Raw genomic sequence first — 18,564 nt, 5'->3', positions numbered from 1 at the left:
TGGAGAACTGAAGGTCTTGAGTCAAATTTTGTATTTTTTTTATAGTCTATCAGTACCAAGAGGAAAGCAGAGCTGATGCTATCTCTTAGCTGAATTGCACTTCACAGCCATAGAGAATAAATTGTAGGAGTTTCTCATTCCGTACTCTGCGTGTTGTTTATAATAGCTTTATCTGTCACTTCATCCCTGGCATCAGTTCTGTAAATAATTACCCTGTGACCCTTTGGTCCTTAGTAACTCTTTCAAAAGCACAGCTAATCATTTTATAAAAGAGGCAGACCAGTTAATTCTTGGCAAGTTTGTCCTGGAGCTTAGTATCTGGAAATGGAAATGATGAACTTTAACAGTAATAAACAGCTTGGATGGAACTGCAGTGAGGTGGCCACTTGGGGGGCAGTGCTTCCCTTTTCCCTTCCAGTGACACTGTTGCCTCATATGTGGTAGATGTTGCTGTAAGACAGCATCATGCATGGTTTGATCTGCTCCTTTTTTTTTTTTATCACATAAAAAAATTTAGTATTCTGTGATTACAGGAATTTGTATTATCACAGACTTGTCTCAGACTTGTCCTTGTGGTCAGTTGTTGAACAAGATGCACACTGGCATCACATTTTCGTCTGCAGTTTGATTTCTGTTCAACCTGTTGCCATTCTGCACTGGTTCTAGAAAGGCTGTAGTTGGGGACGTGCCTCACTCCTGCACTGCATCGGTACAGGTTAATTGATTTCACAGGAGTGGTGACCACACTTAACAGCGCTTCAGAAGGCACGAGTGTCTTCATAACTGCCAAGGACAGATTTTAGTTTAAGGCAATCCCTACCTCCACATGGCGTTGCCTACTTCCGCAGTAGTACTGGGGACTATGAAATTTAATTTCTCCCTTCAAAGTGGATTTAAATATAACGTTTCTGGCTATCTGTCTCACAGGCTTGCTGTGAAAATCATTTAGCTCCTTTAAGACATGAGTGCGATCTGTAGTCCATGTCCACATTAAACCACAGAGGAATGTGAATGTCAGGCTTCAAGTTAAAGAAATGAAATGCTTCCAACTTGCTAACCAGAGACAGGATTACAGGGAGAGCTGTGCCACATGGGTTTTCTCCACTTATTTTTGTTTCTTGTTTCTTCTCTTACTTCCCTCTGTGTTGCAGTTAAGCTGAGTGTGAATGTTAGGGATACCTCATCACCTTAGAATTCAGTGAGCCCATTTATGTGATACCAAACAAAATAACATTATACATACGGAGAGATGGTTTAACTATTTTTTATCTTGCTCCAGCTTCTTCTGTTCTGGTGTTTAGGTTTTGTACTTAGAAGAAATAAAATTATATAATCTATATATTTTTTTGTTTGCCTGCATTCAATAGAACTTCAATGGCCACTGGAGTGTATCCAGTGGATCAAAGGCCTATTTGTGCCACTTTGATACAAACATACAGTAAATACACCTACCTGTGGTTGTACAGAAGATGTTTTGATTTTGTGCAATTTGTGTCTAGACCTAGGGTTTTTTAATAAATTGTGCAATTTAAGTTTGGAGTAACCTTACTGCTTTGCATTTGAGAACTAAAAGTCAACCTAAGTCTTCTGTTTTAAAGCTAAATTGCTTGTAAAGAAAAGCAGAACAAGAAAATTTTAATGTTTGATGTAATGTTTTTCTCTGTCTCCATTTTAATGTACCAATTCCCCATTTTAATATACAAAGTCTATTATGTGAGCTACAGAGGGTCACAAGCTTACAAGTCAGTTTTGGTCTTTGTTGCTCCAGTCATATGCTAAAATGTTAACATAAAAATGGATTAATCTGAGCAAGAAATAAAGATTATTTATTTTAAAGAACTTCTCAGCTCATGATGAAGTAAAATTTTCTACAAAGCAATATTTCACTCTAAAGTGTTACAAGGCAACTACCTTCTCTAACAGGGTTGGTTAACAAGAATTAGGCTATAATCTCATTAAAAGTTAATAACCTCAAGTACGATTCTGAATAAAGCTATCATCATATGTAAAGGGTGAGTATTTTGTCCAGACTCATGGGGAAAGGTAGTAAAGTGATTATTGAAGCACTGTTAGGAAAGGTGAACAAAGAATGGCATGCCACAGTTTTTAGAATTTATTACAGTGTGTTTGTATATAAAGCTGCAACATATATTTTATACTCCAAAACTAATACAGTTTTACTCATCTTCAGTGCACAGATGTTCTCTTAAGTAGAATTAATGACAAATAATATGTTACAGAAAATAAGCAGTCAATCTAAACAGATCTATTATAGCACTGCTACAACTAAAAAAGGAAAATTACACTTTTGTACAATGAAAGACTGTGGAGTTATAGTTTGTACAATTTCTTCCTCTGTCAGTGTAATTAGCAACACTTATTGGAATCCTGTGGAAGTAATTTCGTGATTTTTTTTTTCCCCCCCCAAGCTCCTTTGAAAGCTTTTGAAAAACACACTAGTGCTGAAGGATTCATATTGATGGCTTGAGTGGTATTTGAGGTGTGTGAGAGTTTTCCTGTTAAAAATTATTAGAAAATAAAAAGACATTGGTTGTTCATAATATTTCAATTACTATGTGCTGCCCAACTGTGGGATACCCAGGTAATTGTTTTCAAATCTTGTTTATCAATATGATCTGCTACAGAGATGAAGGAAAAATGCAGAGGGCTGCTCACAGAGAGGGGTCCTTTTGTAGCCTAGTAATTCTGAGACACTGGTCAAAGAAGTCAGTCACTTCAAAGAAGGTTCCCCCCTATCCCCCTCCTTTTTAGCAATAAATCTTACTTCTAAGTATTTTGACTGTTTCAGTCTAGTGTTTAAGCCCACACAGTGGGCACTGGAAAATAATCCTTTAATACAGAAAGAAAAGTACTATTAGCTCATTTCCGGCAGCTTTTCTGTATTTCAGATGAGGTGTTTTGCTGTCGAAACAAATGCAGTTATTCACAGACTGTGGCTGTGTGATTTACATCAAGGCCTATATTCAGTAAAGATAACAGATTTGCTTTCTTCATGCATGTGCCCACAATATAATCCTCCTTTGATACGACTTGAAGGAATTTTCTCAGCATTTTGTAGCGTCGATGTTTTAATGCATTAAAGAATGGAGAGGCTTCTATCCATGCAAGTTCAAAAGTTCACGTTATGATCTTGTATGAAGTATCTACTTGTGTAACTAAATGTGCCCTGCTGTGTTTTGGGATTTACAGCGTGCATGTGTTTTTAATTTTATTTTTCTTCTCTCTCTCCCTCTTATCCCTTTTTCCTCCACCCCATCATGCTTGGCTCTCATTGCTTATCTGCAGCCACTTTTCCTCCATTGCATTATCCCGGTTCATTATCTAATACGTGAATGGGCCTAATTGAGCCTTTCCAAGAGAGTGGACCATTGCTCCAAACTTCAGAGAAACTGAACAAAGTTTTACTCTTACTGTAAGCCTGCAGGTATAGGTCTTGCTTCAATTGGTGCTGGTCTTGTTACTGACATCAGTGGGAGCAGCACTTGATTTCGTTCCTGTAAGGAAAAGGACAGGTTTGCAGTTTAGAGTGGCCACCACATTGTTTACACTTGATGTGTTGCCAGTTGAGTGCTTCTTGTTGATCTTTCCCCTCTCCCCTCAATTGTACCCTCAAAATGCTTTAGATTTTACAAGACAGACTTTTTAAGAAAACATTTTCTTTTCTGGTGATCCAAGGAATCCACATATGTTGAGACCTCCTAAAGTTAAACAGATACCTTTTTGACTTTTTCAAGAGTTAGAGGTAGTATGCTACATTTTGGAAATCTCTAGTTATAACCCAAGTTTTTCCAGTTTCTGTTTATTTGAAAGACTTTATTTTATATATATATACATATGCATAGATATATATATTAAAGGAAGTGAAGAAGAATGGAGTGTACATAAGCATGACCACTGTTTGAGTAGAAATTGTAAAAACTCAGTTGTATAAGGTGTATTAAAATCAGAAGAAAGGCAGAAGCAGAAATGTCACACCTTTATTAAGTGCACAGGACCATATTTTGCTTCTGTAACACACCTTCCTGGCAGGGTCTCAGCTGAGAGCAGAATTATGTGAATCTGGGTACAAATCTTCCAGTCTTCATCTGACACCAAAGCCATGTAATGAGCTCCAGGCAGATCTTTCAATCTTACAGGCATTGTGGCTATTTGCTTCCTAATCTCCAAGTGCTCTCTTGTCATTGTTCCGTTGCAGAATCCCAGTACAGAAGTGAAACTGCACCCAGCTCTTGAGAATAGATATTTTTTTCGTTAAAGCAGGATAGGTGATGTTTGAACTTCTGTGTCTTTCTTTTTAACCAACTTTTTATTGCATTATTTAAAATTACACGTCAACAGGCACCAGTTTGTACTAGTGTATGTTTAACTAGCATGAATGCTCTGGGGTATATAATTTTACTTTCTATCTGATACTTGCTTCTGTTGGAGCAATTGATCCCACTGTTCATGTTGTCTTGTGTTTAGAATTTTTTAGTTTGACTCACATCTTTGTAACATGAGAGAATAATGAAATATGCTGTAAGTTTTTCTGTGGTTTTTATTAAGCATATAATTCACTGTTTTTACAATCTTTTTGCATGCCTATCAATCACATTTAGCAAGAAATGTAACCCCTTAAAATCACTGTAGCTCAGTGAAGTTTGGAGTTGAAAACCTTTTAGAAAGGTCACTAACTGAAAGGAAAAGTAAATGGCACTGATACTATGGTGCTACAGGTTGTAGCCAGTAGGCATAAAATAGGGACAAAAAGTGAAGAATCCTGTCAAATCTTCTCACAGATTTTTAAGTCACTTGAATATAATGGATTTTAAATAGTTGACCCTTACAACAATGGTTAGGTTTTCCTGATCTTTGATTGCTAGGAAGTGTTTAGTGAAAATGTAGGCTGCAGGACCTCATGCCTTTTCTGAAGGGTGGCACTTGGAGATGAAGTGTAGTACCAGGTTTAAGAGAAAGATGCACCAAAATACCAGAATGCTGGTCTCACTTCTCTTCTGAGTGGTTTGTCCCATGTAGGAAACATAATGCATCCAGATGTTGTGATATTAACTACTCTTACAGACATTCAATTACAGAATGCTTTTTATTTTTTGGGGGGAGGAGGGGAGAAGAAGAGGGGAGGGAAAACACACCCCCCCCCCCCAAAATTTGTGCAATTTGAATCAACTGGCTATTTCAGGGAAAGCAACTTTTATTCCGAAGTAGCTTTGCCATAGAGGAATAATGGGAGTGTGTTCTGGGGAGTTCATTTGCCTGCTGAGACCAGGACCCTTCCCGGGGCTATGATTTCACAAGGTGCTCAACTGACCTGACCAACTGCTGTCAAGGCAGAATTGCTCTTATTCTTCCTTCTCTGAGCTGGGTGGTTCCTCTTTTCCCTGTGCCGAGTGAGCTACTCGTTCTGGGCTCCACTGTGAGCTATTTAAACTCACTAACCAAGCTGAAAAGGATCATATTCTTTTATCAAGTCAGGAAGGTGAAGTGGCTAAGCCAGGAGGAGGTCCCAGCAGATTTCCAGAGCTGACATAAGCTGTAGCAATGTGCTCTGGAATTAAGGGAGGGGGAAGAGAGCAGGACCTCCCTTCCATTCCTGGCAGTAGGTAGCTCTTAAATGAGATTGGCTCAGGTACAAAACTCCATCCTGAGACAGGTGCCATCTAGGCACTCATGGCTGTGTCTTGTTTGAGGTCTTGGAATACCATAGCCAAGGTGTGAGAGGGTTGTAAATGGTTAACTGCTGTACCCTGCAGACCTAAACTCTGCCATGACAGAGAGGTGGAGCTACTGCAGACACCTGGCATAAACAGGCAGCATTTCCTGTTTGGGAAGGAAAAGTACTGGAGTCTGGCATTTTGATTTTTTTTTTTTTTTTAACTTTGGAACACAAAGTTCTATGAAGTGAGTCGTAACTCCACCTTCATTACTGATATTATGTGCATTAAAACTGATCACAATGGCAATGCAAGCATCATGTAGATACGTTACTTTATGCAAATGCTACTCCTAACTATAATGCTTAGACTATCTCAAAAAGAGTCCTTCATCAGTTGTTGCCTTAGAAAGACCTGTTGAATTGCTGAGGATATTCTAGAGCGATGAGTAAGGAAGTAATAAATAAGGTGCTAATTTGCAGTTTGGGAAGTCCACATCTTTTCTGTGATAAAACTGTGTTGGACACACTAGGTAAGACCTATAAAAGTAGGTCTTGGTACTTGTGGACTTTGACACAGAAGAGTACTTAGGTGCTGCCTGATAGATTTGTATCCACAAAACTGCAAAGTTCTGTGGATGCCCAAGAAAGATGTTTTTACATAAAAAGTGTGGTGCTTTAGCAGGAGACATGAGGAGGGATAACAACAGGTGCATGTACAAAGCTCTATGTGCTTCAGAGTCAGTGACTATGTACTTTCATGGGTATTGCAACAAAGGAGAGGAAAGGGTAGAATTCTAACTGGTCCCAATTGAAATTGTTGTTTTGATTTTATTTAAACCTCTCTAGACATTTTATTTGGACTACTGAAAGCAGAATCTGACCCAAGTTGGATACAGTGAAAACAGATGATACACTTTAGATAAAAAAAGATCTTTTACAGCAAAGATGGATCGACTGGAGAACGGAAGTTTTCCTAGAAATGGAAGGCTGTGATTGAACTGGGAAAGTAGAAATGCTAAGTGAGATGGTTTTTTGATCCTTGGCCACTGCATATTGTTGTCTGATGACTCACAGTAGTAGTAACAGTAGCAGTTGTCTTCTGAGTTCAGTGTCCTAGAGAAGCCATGGCATCTATTCATGCACACAGGTATGGGATCTCTAGATGCTTAGAGACTTTAAAAGTTCTGTGCAGGGTATTGTGATGGTTATAAAAATGAAATAAAATCATAATTTGACTCCTTTTCCAGAATGTAGAGGTAGGAATGTTAAGTTGTGTTGCTATTTGTATTAGGGGAATATTCAAAGTCTCTCCCACCCCTACAAGAATTTTTAAGGATTTAAATGCTTGAAGATGAGGTCCATGTCTTGCCAGGGACTGTATAAGCAAGTAGTTGAAGTCAGTGGCCTTGCAGCAGAAGAATTATATTATGTAACGGTTAAAACCCCCTTTCATCTGTTTAGAGATAAATTTGACTCCTCAGAGTTAATCAGGCTTTATGGGAATTCCACCCATAACTGAGTGGGATACAAAACTGCGTGGGATACAGACACCTTGTTGGGCCCAGAAATGCTCCTTGCCATGCTCTACCTGCATGAAACTCTCCCATGACAGCAATCAAAGGAGAGAAAGCTGGGTTCACAGGGAGAGATTTCCTCCTCTAGACAGAACTGAACTAGATGGAGATGGGTTATGTCAGATGTCTTGTCTCCCATACACTGTTATTTTTATTCTTCCCTAAAACTGTAGGCCAGTGCACCACTTGCAGCCTACATCAAATGCTGTGGTCTCACACCCAGCCCAGGGTTACATACTTCTGTTAGGTGTGCTGCTGCTCCTGCAGTGCTAGGAATGCTGGAGGGGTGCCATGTGCTGTTGGTAAATACAGGCTGCAGTTTGACAGTAATTGCTTTCTTCCTGGAGTTTCAGAAATTATGTATAAAAGCAAATGAAGTGAGAGGAAAGCATTCTGCTTTAAGTGCATTTCATATCAGACGCTATTTTTATTTATTTTTTTATGCTGCTTTGAATGTAGTACAGTCTGTACCTGTTGTCTGTAATAGAGGAGCAAGTCACGTACTTGGAAATGTCCTGGGAGTTATTTTGGCCTCAATTATTTATAAGCCTTTCTTCTCTCCTGGCCTTCAAATAAATTTAAAGAAGCAGGAGAACGCCCAGTGACTGGAGCAGTGCCCTTTACCTCACGAAGCAGTTTCTGCTGTATGGCTCTTCCTCATAAAACACCTAGTGGCTTTCCTTGCTCCCTTCAGTCTGTCTTGTTTTAAAACTACTAACAAACAAAAATCTGGCCAGCCCCAGCTGACTTTGGAAGAGCTAAGGAAGAATTTTGTGTATTTCTGGCTTCTTTTGGTTTTAGGTTTGGAAAATGTCTAAAATATTCATTCATTTGCTTTTTGCGTACTGGTGGTTTGACCTGATTTCACTGTAAGGTCTCATTAAAAAAAAAAAGAGTTTTGGAAAAGCACAAATTTTTATCTGCATCAGGTAATTTAGATCCATAAGGAAAGTTAATAATAATAATAATAATAATGGCCCATCTTCGCGAACAAAGATTTGGGGAAAGGTCTTTTACCTTTCCAGCCTGCGCAATGGATTTTTTAGGTGAGACACAGCCTGCGCTGAACTGAGCCCACCCTTTAATCCTAAGGTTCATCTGCCGGGGCCAAGCAAGCTTGGACAATGGCAGTGAGGTCCTCAGGACGTAGGTTTGTTTAGAGTGTCCTTCTCATAGATGGATGGCCACACAGGGCTAACGACCTCCATCAGGCCAGGAGACCGGGGAATCGAACCCGTGGTCGCAGCAGTGAAAGTCCTGCACGCTAACCACTAGGCCACCAGGGGTCTCAAGGAAAGTTTATATTCTGTGCAGAAACTAACAAAGTTTTCTTAAAAATCAGAAGCAATTCTGTGTTGCATATCACAGTGTGAATCTGACCTAGTTCTTCATGCAGGACTGGCCAGTGAAGAAGGCGGGTTGCTCATAGTAGATAGCACTCATAGATTAGCCTTTTCCTCCCGAAACAATTACAGCTGTGTCATCTGCAGCCTGAAGGTGTTTGGTACCCAGCATTGTGCTTGGAAGATATTCTTGGTTGTACGAGATACGCGTGTTTTTTCCTGCCTCTGGATATGGGAAGAACAGTATTCTGATGTTGAACAGTGAAGGAGTGGTACTTTCTGAAACCCCTTCTGTACAGGGAAGGATTTTTTGCAAGACTGATTCCTCCTCTCCCACCTTGCAAGATGCAACAGTGTTATGAAAAAATCAAACACCATTGGAGGGATCCATACCTCTGTGTCTGCTGCCTTTACACAGACAATATGCTGGTAAGGCTTTCAAGCAGAGTAGAGAATGAGGTAGCTAAGAATATCCTGAGCTGAGACATACATGGTTTACATCAGGCCCATCTTTAAGCTGGTTTTTAGTGAAAGCTGTTAGGAGAACTTATATTGTGCTTGGCATGACATCATGGATTAAAGGTTTAGTTTTATTCTGTGTCAAATTTTTTTTCATTCTTTATTCTATTTTGCCACCTTTGGTCTTCCCTATTCTACAGCCTTTGGCTTTATCCGTATGGCTTTTTAAAGTAAATAACATTTTTTGGTATAAATCCAATGTCTATGCTAGCAAAGGGGCTGGCTTATTGTTCATTGTTTCCTTGATCTCCTGAAACAGAGGAATATTAAACTTCACCAAGGATCCACTAAGATATTGTATCCCTTTGTCTTTGTACTGATGAAACTGCATTTAGGATAGATGCTTTCTCAAAAAGCTGTTTTGATTTTTACATTTTGTACACGATGTTTGTCATCAAACAGTTCCAGGAGAGATATTTTGCAAAATGGAGCCTCCATCTCAGTTGAGCGTGCACTGGAAGGAGTTAAAGATTTAAAATATAGTCAGAGTGTAGAGCTGGCCTGGTCCTGCACCTGTGACTGATGTTGCCTTTTCTGGCTCTCAGTGCACCTGTGTGCTTCAATGGCCCTGACCAGCCTCATCTGGGGCTTCCACCCCACCCTCTGCCCACAGGTCTGGGACGACCATTTCAGATCAGCCTCTGCCTAAGTTGTGTGGCAGGTCATCCTCCAGCCCTGTCTCCTCATGCTGGAGCCCCCTAGACCTGGTTCAATGCAGGCTGTGCATGGGGCTACCGATGGACCCGTTTGCAGCACCCAGCTCTGCTTGTCAGCTCATCCCCTACGAGGTTGTGCTGTGATGGGTGAGGACACTGTCCTGCCAGGGTCACCCTTGGCTCCAGCTCACCCCTCCTTGCATGGCTGCCCTGTTCCTGCTGTTCCTCGACTGTGCCTCTACTTTTGTACAGCACTGGCATCAACGAACACCTGTCTAAGCATTGTAAAAATCTGTCTGTCGGACTACTACTTTCCAAGATACTGAGAGTGTTAGTGCCATGTTTTTGTTTTTCAGAGGGACCCTATTTCAACTTTTGATTTGAGGTTTCACTTTTGAATTGATATTCATATCAGATAATAGTGATGGCTTGCTTATATATGGTTAGATGGGCAGATAACTTGTATGTGCTTCTCCAAAGCCTTTTTTTTCCCTCTTTTTCTTTTTTTGTAGCTGTTTTCTGAGAAATGGTTGAGGGACTTAAGGTTTCTTGTGTATTTTATATGCCTGCAAAGTATGTACTTAAAAAAAAAAGGAATTCCACTTAGCACAATGTTTAAATTCCAAAGCTTACGCTCTAGCTAAGAACTTTGTTTAATTCGGCACACTTCTTAGAATGAACTTAATTCGCAAAGGGCAATTGATACACAAAGTTGAAGGATGGCAGTGGGAAGGTAAAGAAAGAATCCAAAATAATGAAAACACTGAACAAAAAGAATAAAACCCTAAAAAATAAACAAAATTTTTAAAGAGCCCAGTCTAATTTCTCTTCAGAAAAATGAATCCTTAATAGAAAATGACAGTTTAAAACTTGTCACGTCTGCCTCTTTCACAGCTGAACACTCTTAATAGAAATCCTTTGTTAAAATTAGGACAGGTTCATGGTTATCTGATAAGCTTGTTATAGGCTTGCCTTAGTTTCACTGGTTTTGTTTTGTTTGAAGTGGAAGTGTGAGTTTGAGAAAAGGAGTGTTGTGAACGGCTGCACAGTTGGGTTGAATTGGTTAGGGACATTGCTCTTCCTTGGCAACCTTTAAATTGGGAAAGGAGATCCTCTAATGGAATCTTTTATTTGGAAGACCAAAACACTTCTGTCTTTCAACAACATCTTTTTTTTGATCATCTACAAAATAACTGTGAGTAAAAATGAATGCTTCTGATGCCTTTAAGATGACACAAATGTTAAAGAACCTTGTTTACTTTAGGAGCCTGTGACCAGGGCCTTTGATATCTTATCTAGTAATGTTACCAGAAAACCCAATGAAAAGTTGGTCAGACATCCAAAATGTGTGTAAACTGAAAACTTAGACACCTACGTTGAATTGAGAATTAATAGTTGTCACAGGCTGGGCCAATCTGAACTGGTTTAAGTGTTCTTAGCCTTGCCATTCCAATTCATACTTCAACTGGAAACTAATTTAAGTGTGACATTTTTTGTGAGAGAGATGTCATTGGGCGTTCACGTACGTTTAAGTGAAATGAAACAATAGCCTGATCTATATTACACAAAGTGCATCCGTTAACCCATTTGTACATCTGCAGTTTTAGGAAATGGTGGTGGCTGATCGCCCTCAGCAGAATTAAGGGAAAACTCATGTTACTTCTCTGCCTTTGAAAAGCGGGGAAAATACTGGCCTTGTTTACCTAAGAGTATGATACAATTTAGAGCAATGTATTCGCAATCCATGTCAACATTTCTGTTATATGGGAATTGGTGGGTTTGCACACGTGCCTCCTGGGATAGCTTGTCTGGCAATAGCTGTAGTGTTTGATGTGCCTGGACAGCAAGGCCAGTCACTTGGGTTTTTTTAACTATCATTGGTTTCATCTTTAGGCTACTACTAACTGTACAATTACTGTAAAGAAAATGGCTTATGCTCTGCAAGGATATGTGTGCAACTTACAGTAATGAAAGATAAGGGTTTTTTTAACTGAATTGGCCAGCTAAAACTCTCCATATGTCCAACTTAAAATAGTCTGCAGAGACAGAGCCTGAAAAAAAATTCTGTTCCTGATAAGATGTAGTCCTCCACACCCTTCCCTCTCTGTAATTTCCTTCCATTCTTCCCCCTTTACAAATCCATGCTGTAGTTTCAGATAGGTTGGTCAGCATGGTGATTGGCAAGTAGTTGGCAGGGATTAAAACCATAACCTGGCCTGCATGTTTTAGTAGATAGGTCTGAAGCCATTCTCCTGAGCCATGTTGAACAAGCTGGTGAATGTTTGTTTCAATTCCTTTTCTGTGAGTCATGAGTTACACATCCCTGCCTCATCAGATTGTTGTGAGGATGTATTTATGTGTCTTTGATGGCTTCTGATGTTACAGCAATGCAAGGTATAACAGCTATCTCATGCAATTGTGTGAAAATAATACATGATGTCTGTACCCATGAAAGTTAAAAATGGGAGATTAAACCACAGCTGCTAATTTGATAGGTTTGTTTGCACTTCAGTCAAGTAGCAGGTGCTCCTTCTCAAAGTATCTAGGCTTTTGTCTGGTGAATCTAGTAGACTACCAGGGTAGTCACACACCTTACCAGTGAAAAGTTTTGTGGTTTTCTCTTTTTTTTTTTTTTTTTTCATTTTGCTTGTGTTGCTTTAACCCCTTAATAAATGCCAAGTTATACTGACTTTGGAAAATATGTTTTATGAAATATGTGATAATTATTTTTCTAGTGTAATGATAACCACTCTAGTCAAATGGGCAGCTTTTAAAAATCTCCATAACAACGACATTCAGTAAAAAGTGAAAACAACTGATCTGTGCAGTTCCATGCCAAAGGATACATATGGGCAATGTACTATCTCTTTGAAATGTCATCTTCAGCTAAATGATGCATACTCTGCTGGCAATGCCTTCCCTTGCTTCTCTTAAGTAGCAAGGAAATGGGATCTAATTTTTGATTTGCAGTACTATTTGTTAAGAGAAATGGACTTTTAAATGCCAGTGTTTAGTGTTCCTCCATTTCTTTCTTCAGAATGTTCATATAAAACCAGGAAGGCTTGGTAGCAAGTAATTTCCTTTTTATTTCATTCCTCTCAGCACATGAAAAGCTGGTTGTGTCAGTGCAAATGCTTTCTTTTAGTTTAGCTTGAACCTGCTCTCAACTAAACTTTTTGCTTTGTTTTGTTTTAAAAGAAGTGGATCTCACTTTGTCATTATTTCTGTATCTCTAGTTCTTCTGTCTAGTTTGTGTTTTGGCTCAACAGTTGGGTATGTCCCTGACAAATTCTAGGGGTATTAGAAACAATATCTAGAATATGTGTTCTCTTGCTCCCACTCGGTGTTATCCTGGTCTCTGACAGCTGTGTTCCTGCAGTTACTCATTCCACCTGAAAGTGTGAAATGCAGAATTGCTTTGGAGCTGGAAGTGAGCAAAATGCCAGGGACTGCCTCAGAGGAGGCTTCTCTGAAATGACTGGGATGCTTCTTGCTTTTCACATGCATATTTTAGGTTTGATTTTTTCAGAGGTGCTGAATGCCTGCATTTCCTGCTGACTGATGACATCCTTTCTTCTTTCAAAATCGCACCTCTTTTCAATGCCTCTGTTCCTTAGCTTTTTTAACTGATTTTCAAAGCTGGCCCGAGGGCACCAAAACTTGAAGATTATGTTATAGACCCCTGTGGTGGGGGTAATAGTGGGAGAGTTAGCACCTCTGGATGTGTGCCCTATAGAGTTACTGTTTGTACTGAGTTTCTCAAAGAACAGCTTTGTAATTAAATCTGTGCTTTAAATTCAGCGCCAAAATAGTATTTTGAAAGGTTTGTTGTATAAGGTGTTTATTTGGGAGATGTAGTAAGTGCCTGGCAATCCTGTGTGTGGAGGTGTTTATTTTATGGTTTTAAATGTGACTCTTAAGCTTTTTCTCTTTCCCACTGAACTTTAGGAACACCTTATTTCACACTTAAGTCTACTTATTTGTGCATATTTTGCAGGAATCCCTTGAAGCTCACCCCGGGAATGGACAGCTATCTCCATTTCTGGAGGAGAGTGGTACCAATTGAAGAAGCCTTTGAGGCAAGTCGACAAGTGTGCTGATAACTCTCAGAAGAGTACAAGGAAGGGGTGACCTTCCAAGCCAACAGCCATGCCTTTCGGGCTGAAACTGCGACGGACCAGACGCTACAATGTCTTGAGCAAGAACTGCTTTGTGACAAGGATCCGTCTGCTGGACAGCAATGTGATCGAGTGCACCCTCTCCGTGGAGAGCACTGGGCAGGAGTGCTTGGAAGCTGTTGCTCAGAGGCTGGAATTACGTGAGGTAAGAGTAACCCAGGAAAGACCATCTGTCACTGTATAATTTGACACGTTTTTAGCTCAGGCAGTCTGTTCATTTGAATAGTGTTATTCTCAGAGCTGGCCAGATATGATCAGCAGCTGGAGCTTGGACAAACATAGTCTGATTGCATGAAAACTGAAGGCAGAATGGCACTCGAGGTTTTGGGCTGTTGCTCATCCATCATAGCTTTGAGAGCTCTTTGTAATACGAACATGAGGTTTCTTTTCTTAGAAAGCCATGGGTGTTACTTTCTGAACTGGGATGCCAAGGGACAAGTTACACTAACCTTTTCTGAATGTAAGCCTGATTTCACCAGCACTTATGGCTGAATTATGCCATTGGGAAGGAGACTCCCTGGCTTTAAATATCCACCTTCATATAAATATACTCTTGTTACTATAAAACTGAAATAGGCAACAGTTATGTGCAACTGGTAACAGTTTGAGGATGGTTGTTTTTCTTCCCTTTTGTTTAACTGAAATATTTTACATCTGAAACTCTGAAAGGCTTCTTTTACATTCCCAGTGCTTCTGGAAAGGCTGAAGAAACCAGTCTTACCTTAATAAAGACTGAAATCCTTATTTATCTACTTCTTGCTGTAGAGTTTAGTATTCATTTTAAGTGTTGAATCCTTTTTAGAAGTAGCTTTCCAGCGTGCATGGGACAAATGAACTGACTGACTTTTCTTATCTTCTGTGGATTCCTTGCATGTATCCTACATGCCTCTTGACTTTTTCAAATCACAGGTTGAAAACCACTGCCTGGAATTTGCTGTGTTGTCATCTGACTGTCCTGGCTGATACTTTCTGTGAGCACAACCGGTGGTGGTGTTTTACAGCCCCTTGCAGTGTCTTATGCAGTTGGTCCACAAACCTTTGTAGTAGTGGCAACTGGAAAGTAGCATGCAAATAATTATCACAGATGAAAACTAAACAAAAATTCCTTTCATACATTCATAATGATAAAGAATGAGAGAAGAATCTCACTCTGTTATGTGCAGAATAGACTGGAGAATGTGCAGGCAGAGGGAATATTGTGTAGTGATTTTTCATACTTAGGTGGCTTGGTTTTTTTAATTTGGATTTTAGTAGAATCATCTCCCCCCTTTACTTCTAAAGATGAAGATTTCTGAGTAATTTGGTTTTTTCCCTTCTTTTTTCTTTCTGTTGATGATGCTTTAGGGTGTCCTTAGAGAGAAGTTGTGTCCTTCCCTTTCCTTCCAATGCAGAAAGCAGTGAAATGAATGAAGTGATTCTCTTCATATTCCTTGTGGGCTTATCTAGTTGGTGTAGCAGGGGTGTGAGGCCTAATGATTCTCTCTGGAGGTCCACCTGCATTTGCAAACAATGACTATGTCAGCAGGTTAGGGTTCTTTTCCACAAAGCATTTTGTGATTTCAGAGTGTTTTGTTCCACTTTGTTCCGAAGCCTGAAGTTTCAAAATTTTCCAGAGAAAAGAGACTGGACAGTAGAGTAGCAAAGGAAGCTGTTTTGGTCAGTGTTCAGTTTCAAGGGAGTTTTCTATTGCTTTGGGTTTTTTTCATTTTCAAAATTATTTCTGTCATGCAAAAAGAAATATGTCAGCACAAAAAGGTTGTGTTTCAAGATAAAAAAGTATTTTAACAACACAGAAGAGAATGCTTTGATGTTGTTGGAACGGTTTCCCCTTCTTTCATCACCTTCCCTGCTTTTTTTTTCTAAACAAAGTTTTGGCAACATTGAACTAGTTTTGTAAAGTTCAGATTTCAGCAATACAGCACTTTTTGACAGAAGTGGGTTTTTTCTTTTTTTTTTTTTTTTTTTTTGTTTTTTGGTTGGTTGGTTGGTTTATTTGGGTTTTTTTTAGGAGAGAATTATTGACTTCTTTCAACTCTGAGAGGGTCTCCCTGTATCTTCTTCTGCTCCTTGCATGAGGAATAGTTGGAGCTAGCAACCTTGGAGGCGCTGGGTACTGTCCTTTCTCTCAGACCCAAAATTCAATTCTCCTTCTACACCTCTGGTCTTCCTGCCACAGTTTGTAAGGAAAGAAGGCTGATGAAGTAGTTTGGTGACTGTCTCCTTCCCTCCCTAGGCTTACCATAGCTTTTGTACTTGCTGTCCAGTCATATTCGACAGAAGGTTCAAAAATGCTGTGACAAACTTCAAATTTCTACAAGATTTGTGCAACTGCATAGCTAAGTAGAGAAATCCATTAGGTGTACTGAGGCAAAAATTCTTGCAAGCATCCACATTGGAGAAAAACTTTTTAAATTCCCTGAGTGCAGCAAAAATTTCAACTGGAATATGTCTTTTTGTAGAAATCAGCAAACTGCGATGTACAGTTAAGGATAAGCCAAGCTTCGTTACATCCCATGCTAACGAAATAATACTAAAATCCCGTTTGTCTCTTCCATGCAGTCTCAGGTAATACTTCAGTTTGGTCTTATGTTTAAATAAATCGCAGGTATACCACAACTTCTACCTTCGTGTTACGAATACATCCTTGTCTCACTCAAGCCAATTTCTTAGAAATAAATAAAAAATTGTCTAAACCCTTCCTGCTAAAAGGCAAAACTGTTTGAGATATACATTGTTGTGAAGAACTGTCGATCATACCACACATGACTGAAAAACAGTATCTAATGGATTATGCATATTTCTATTTGATCTCTGGGGAATGCAACTCCCTGCCTGACTGAGTCAGGGTTCAGGAATAGGTCAGTAGAAAGTGGAGCCATGTAACTACTGTAAAATCTGTTTTTATCCTTTTCAGCAAGGCTCTTGACAAAGCATCAGGTCTTCTAGTTGAACAGTTACCACTTCCAATAAAACGAGCTCTTGTGCCAGCATTATGTAAAAAGTAAAGATGAGGGGAGGAAGGGAAAGGATGGAAAGACAAGGTCAGAAATGTCATTTTATAATCTTGTATGTATGTGCACAGATTATAAAAGGGATTTTTTTCCAATATAATCGCATTTTTCCTTTCAAGTGAGACTAGGTGAACCTGCTTGAAATAGCAGGGTAATCTGTACAAATCTGTTGTGAGTCTTCATGTCTCCTTCTTCATTTTGTTATCCTTAACATGTTAAAATGTTTAAAGATGGTATGTTCTTTCGTATTGTAAATGAGGGAGAGGGCAAGAAGGTCCTTTCTAACCAACATTATTTTTTCGAACTAAATTTCACAGTGTTGTCTCCAGCACTATGATCCAAAGCAGGAGGATGATGAGCTCAGCATTGCAGGCAGATGCTGACCACTGTGCAGGGGTGGCCTTTTGCTGGGATTCTGACCTTTATTTTCTTGTGCCCTAGAAGGTGCCCTTTTCTTGTAGGGCATGACTGAAAACCTGGGTTTGGCAGCCAGGTTGCCTCAAAGTTTGACTTGATTTGACTTGTTTTGCCAACAAAGCTGGGATGGGGCTCAGGTCAGGCAGTGCTTGGACAAAAGACCTTCTATGAATAATTGACTGCTGTAAATGGTGCCTTCTCTGTGCAAGTGCCCTGGGATAGCAGGGCTTAATGCTTTTTGCCTGGAGGAGATGGAACTCTGTCTCTTTCTCAAGGATAAATATTTAGCTGGCCACTTAACCAGATGCTTTAATAAACACCAGGCAGTCTTAATGAATTTTTTTGAATGACATTTGGTGGTTTAGTAATTGTCTATCATCTCTGGTTGTTGACAATTCTACTAGTTTTGCCCAGTATAAAGGCAGGGGTAGTTCTGGACTTGGGAATATAGTTAAGTCCAAGTTCAAAATGAATATGATGTCTCTTGACTGGCAGCTACAATATAATTTATTTTAAGACTTCTCAGCACAGTTTTTTGTGTATCCAGTTTTCTGACTCGCTGTATTTCCAGGATCACCTTTTCATATAGTCTCATTGGGGTATAGAGGTGCTCTGGTTCTTGTCTGCTACTTTAAAAGAGAACCACAGCTCCTAGAGGAGTGTAAACCAGCTTTCCTGTACTACGTATGAGATAATATGTGGTAGGTAAGACAAATTTTAAAACCTTGAGAGCAGCCTGTGTTACTTCAGAACCTGCCAGCTGTAGGTGTAGATATTTATTCCATGAAAAGTGAAGTCAGTGTTTCCCTTTTTTTACAGATGGACAAACAGACTAGCTTTTGGAATCAACCTAGTTTTAAATCAGCCACCTATAGATTAAAGATCCCATTTTTATATCCCCTCCACTAATTTGTGAGGTGTCTGTACAACAGAAATGCTTTGTGGACTGAAGAGCGTGGCAACAGATGACTCACACTCTGTGAGGCCTTCTGGACAGCCATGTGCCTGGTCATAGCATATTGAACTTGATGGTCCAGCTGTTTCCAGTCCCACAATCCTCCATTCCTGTTTGGAGATTATTAATGTTCCTACCAGAGGGAGTATCTTCAGGCATTCAAAGTAGTGGCTGCAAAAGTCCTTCTCCACCGTGTGTTCTGAAAAAAATACTAACGTTTTCAAGAAGTAAAGTTCC

General features: G+C 39.6%; 1 protein-coding gene across 1 annotated transcript in view; it reads left to right on the top strand.

Annotated features, from left to right (window-relative positions):
- Positions 1-18,564, top strand: part of PTPN14 (protein tyrosine phosphatase, non-receptor type 14) — a 112,452-nt gene that overhangs the window by 28,008 nt on the left and 65,880 nt on the right. The window contains exon 2 of the mRNA XM_027681751.1: positions 13,764-14,089. Coding sequence (XP_027537552.1) covers positions 13,916-14,089 — 174 coding nt within the window. The 5' untranslated portion in view covers positions 13,764-13,915. The remainder of the gene's footprint in view (positions 1-13,763; positions 14,090-18,564) is intronic.

The sequence above is a fragment of the Neopelma chrysocephalum genome, unplaced genomic scaffold, assembly GCF_003984885.1.
Source record: "Neopelma chrysocephalum unplaced genomic scaffold, ASM398488v2 Primary Assembly neopelma1_61b, whole genome shotgun sequence".
NCBI classification, from domain to species: domain Eukaryota; kingdom Metazoa; phylum Chordata; class Aves; order Passeriformes; family Pipridae; genus Neopelma; species Neopelma chrysocephalum.
The sequence above is the reverse complement of the archived record's forward strand: the minus strand, read 5'-3'. Positions and strand labels throughout refer to the sequence as shown.